The 4,026-nt window shown below is 40.4% G+C and overlaps 1 protein-coding gene across 1 annotated transcript; it reads right to left on the bottom strand.

The window, feature by feature from the left end:
- Positions 1-1,053: 1,053 nt before the first annotated feature.
- On the bottom strand, positions 1,054-3,246 carry LOC120172988 (phosphatidylinositol 4-kinase gamma 2-like). The gene is made up of 2 exons (XM_039180294.1): positions 1,803-3,246; positions 1,054-1,590 (listed from the first exon to the last, which is right to left on the bottom strand). Exons 1-2 carry the CDS (start codon positions 3,168-3,170, stop codon positions 1,213-1,215), a joined length of 1,746 nt encoding a protein of 581 aa, XP_039036225.1. The 5' UTR covers positions 3,171-3,246; the 3' UTR covers positions 1,054-1,212.
- Between the last annotated feature and the right edge of the window lie 780 nt (positions 3,247-4,026).

Below are 4,026 nucleotides of genomic sequence, written 5' to 3'. Positions count from 1 at the left end.
AAGCTCCCGAATCGGCACCTGCTAACCTATGAACGGAAATAATTTTGAATGTTGAGCTACGAGCACAATGTCACATAAACAACTCTACTATGCTACATGCATCCATTAGCTATGAATGCAAACAATATAGGTCATGCTGCAATTGGATGCTCCAAGCATAAATCATGGCAAAGTTTCGAACGCCAACACAACATATGAGTACGTATTATGGCCTTCTCATTTTATTTCGGAAGTGCCTTAGTACTAATATTAAAGTGCCTCAAACACTGATAAGGAAGTGCATTCGTACTAATACTATATATATATATATATATTAATCTTTGGACATAGCTAACTCTTACAAATTGCTACAATACAAAGTTCATGCTTTGGTGTGTATGCACGCCATAGTAGTATTCAAGAAAGTAACCATAATTTTCTGCTAAAAAGACTCAGATATTATTTGCATCAGTTCAACCGGAACTAAAACGACGCCGTTAGGTTCCTCAACCGACAAGGGGAGCTTTCCTTGGATAAAGAAAAAGGAAATGAAAACACAAGCTCACCTGTTTCCATTGAGCTTTTGCTTCATTGTTGTACCAAAACTACAACTAGAATAAAAGTACTATACAGGGTAAGAGTGGTAAGTGATGGTTCACTTTCTTTGGTTGCAGGCTTGCTTCAACTGGGGTCGAGACCGCATGGACACGAACACTGAATTTTATGCTAAACGACGAATTTATAAAATTTTAAAAACGAAAAAAATTATAAAAAAAGAAAATATAAATGAAATATTACAAGAGAAATTAAAATTTTCAAAGAGAGAGAGCGACGACCCGCCAGCCACACTCGGTCCATCCCTAGACTCGAGAGGTAAGAAAAAAAGTTCGGTTCGGTTAGTACTTGTAATGATGCTCTGTATACATACATATATAATCATGAATATACCCTGCAAAATGTTTACACATCCTTTGGATGAGAAGACCAATATTTACAAGTTTTATTACTCATTTTGAGCTCCTGTGATCTATGGAGTGTTTGCAGAGTAAAATAGGATGATTTAACATAGTGAAAGAAGAAAGAAAAACAGAATAAAATAAAAAAATTGAAAGCTTGTCAAGCCACCAAATTCTCATAATTTGCAGTCCAGAAAAATGGACTCATCATTATGTGAAAGCAGCAGTGAAATTGCACCTAGTTATTTTTGTGGATGACAAAAGAACTAGGGTAAATTCAATTTTCGAGCTTTTCGAGCCAAGTATCCATGACTTCCGATATGCTCTGAATAAATGCAGCTTCGCTCACGCCTGGAAGCAAGGAATCCCAAGCTTCTTGAACCATCTGCTCGATTGCAGATTCCTTGTTTATGTTTTCCCTGCACATGATGCTTCCGATGGCAAACGGAGTAAGACCTCGCTCGACCCCTTTCTTCAAAAGCATGGTGGAGATTCGAAGTGTTCGTGCACACTCGAGAGGAACATCCAAGCCGTACGATTTCAGAAGTGCAATGTCTTGTTCAGCATCTAGTGATTTTATGTAGGCAATGGTGTCTGATGAGTACGGCTGCTGTGACTGTGGCCAATAGAGCCACTCAAATGTGCAATCCTCAAACTGCAAGCAGAGCCAAAAGGAATTCAGTTTCGAAATCGAAATATTTACACGTGGTTATGAGAGTGGATCGTGAGATCAAAGCAGCATTATTTGAATGATAGCTGTGTTAGGGTTTCCAGAATTTCAAAAGGATTCACACAACTCAACCAACAATAGGTTTTTCAAGTAACAGATCCCATATATGCATGCATTATTAGAATGATAGTACTTACACACTCAGGCAGGCAGTAGCCATGATCAATTGGAACAAGAACAGTCCGGCCATCGTCCCCTTTTCCAATCAAGATATTACCGGCATGCCTATCGGCATTTGCCATTCTTATATCGAACACGGTGATCTTGTGCACTTCCTCTACAGGGAATGCTCCAGGACCCATGTCCTCACAACTCCCAGAGTTGTTGATAAACATCTGCAAGGATCCAACCTTAACATTCTCAGGTGAACATTCATATCCATCAGGATGGTTGAATCCTTCATGCAAACATTGAACCATGCATGTAGGAGGTACACCAGCCAACCCCAACATCTCGCCGGACAAAGATCGAGGTCCGCTCTTGGGATGATCTAATACATAAGCAGCCACTTCTCTTAAAGCTCCTTCTCCAACCCTGGTACCCCTTTTCAACCCTTCACCATTGGTTGAAACAGGTAACCCCTGTGGATTGTTTACAGCCATAGGCTCCTCATCAATAGGCTTAAAAATCGAAACATAATCGAACCTGGACTTGTCTTGCATGAAGTAAGTCCCTCCGGTCCCTTCGGATGATCTGATCGGCCGGTGCCCTACCAACAATCCTTCGAATGTCGAATTGATCATATCCCACACAAATGAAGGCAATTTCACTCTAGGATTAACGAGGACAGGTTCCAACCAAAAATCTCTTACAGTTTGTTCTTGTGTCACAATTTGAAGCCCCTCGGGCTTGTCTTGTTCACCTCCTACAATTCCTCCTCTTCGCTCATCGGAATCACACTCGGCGATAACCGAAAGTTCCAAATCTTTCTCGACGGGCTTAGCTCTAACTTTGGCTGACTTCTGAACAACCAAATGAATCACATCATCATTATCTTTACACAGATCCTCAACTAACCTTTTGTCATCGACCTTTTCACCATTGCAAAAGATTTCCTGTTCATTAACGTCAACAAAACCCTTCCCTTCTCTAACAATCCTTTGTTTCAAATACCCAACGTTTCTGTTCCGATCAACATGAAGTTCGAATTCTTTCCCGCAACTCGTCCGTACAGTGATGAGCAAAAGATCGGAGAGTTTCAAGACTAGATGCAGAAAATTACCTCCCTTAATGCCGTAGTCTTTAACGAGCGAATCGTTTCGAGCAATTTCTCTGCCTCCGAAAACAAGCTTCTGTTTCTTCACCGCAAACCCTTCACACGTCTGGATCCGAAGCTTGACCGAAGCAATCGAGTCGGATTCCAGGACCCGCATCGGGATCACCGAACCGGCGATGGAGAGGTAAATCAAGATGGAATCATCCGCCGCTTGGTTCCTGCAAAAACCGGCGGCAGGGGGAACTGGCTCTTGACTCACCCGCCTCCAAGCAACATCCGCAACGGACATTTCTGCAAATGCTGATTTCCGTTGCAAAAAAATCCCTAAAAGCACGATTGAAGAAAGGCAAAAGCAAATGAAACAGAGGGAAAACTAATTATCTATCTTTCAAATCTCTGCAATGGCAGTCAAGAGACCGGGGATATTTAGCTGCTGCTGCTGCTAAAATGGCCGAAACCCAAAGCTCTGACAAGGAAAGACAGCGGATTCTTTACCAAGGGGGAAAAGAATCGAAAGCAAAGGTTGAAAAATGGGAGCTTTTTAAAATGAACATTGAAAACAACAATCAACTGTAGAAGTGGGCGATCCAAAACCACCCGATTAATTTACACTACTCGTCATCTCTTTTTTTCCGATATTCGTGCTCTTTCCGTTTTCCAAATTTGCCCGATCTTTGTGCCGATTTTCTCTACTCCAGTGCTAAAAACGAAACCGTCGACGTTGATTCGATAGTGGGGGAAGAACAGTAATGTAGCCGTTGGCTTTATATAAGGATTTGAAGTTTGACCCAAACGTGTACGATGGAGCCGTGTTTTAAAATTGTGATTGCCGTTATGTTCCATGTAACGGACGTTTTTCGCAGGGATGATGAAGATGAGGAAATGAGTTTACCGAAATGCCATTTGGATTTCACCTCATTTACTCATCTATGGTCTTGGATAAATGAGTAACTTGGGATAATAAAGTAATAATGGAATGGGATTCTTAATATATTTGGATTTTGAAAATTAATATAGAAATTTTTTTAGATAATCTTTTAAACAATTTAGAGTAATTGTAATGTAGTATATGTTTATAATATTTTATAACAGTTGGTAATGTGTATATTATATAGATATAATTGTTTGAATTGAACTTTCCAGAA

Source organism: Hibiscus syriacus, unplaced genomic scaffold, assembly GCF_006381635.1.
Source record: "Hibiscus syriacus cultivar Baekdansim isolate YM2019G1 unplaced genomic scaffold, ASM638163v2 tig00111937_pilon, whole genome shotgun sequence".
Lineage (NCBI taxonomy): Eukaryota > Viridiplantae > Streptophyta > Magnoliopsida > Malvales > Malvaceae > Hibiscus > Hibiscus syriacus.
Note: the sequence above shows the minus strand (reverse complement) of the source record. Positions and strands in the feature narration are given on the sequence as shown.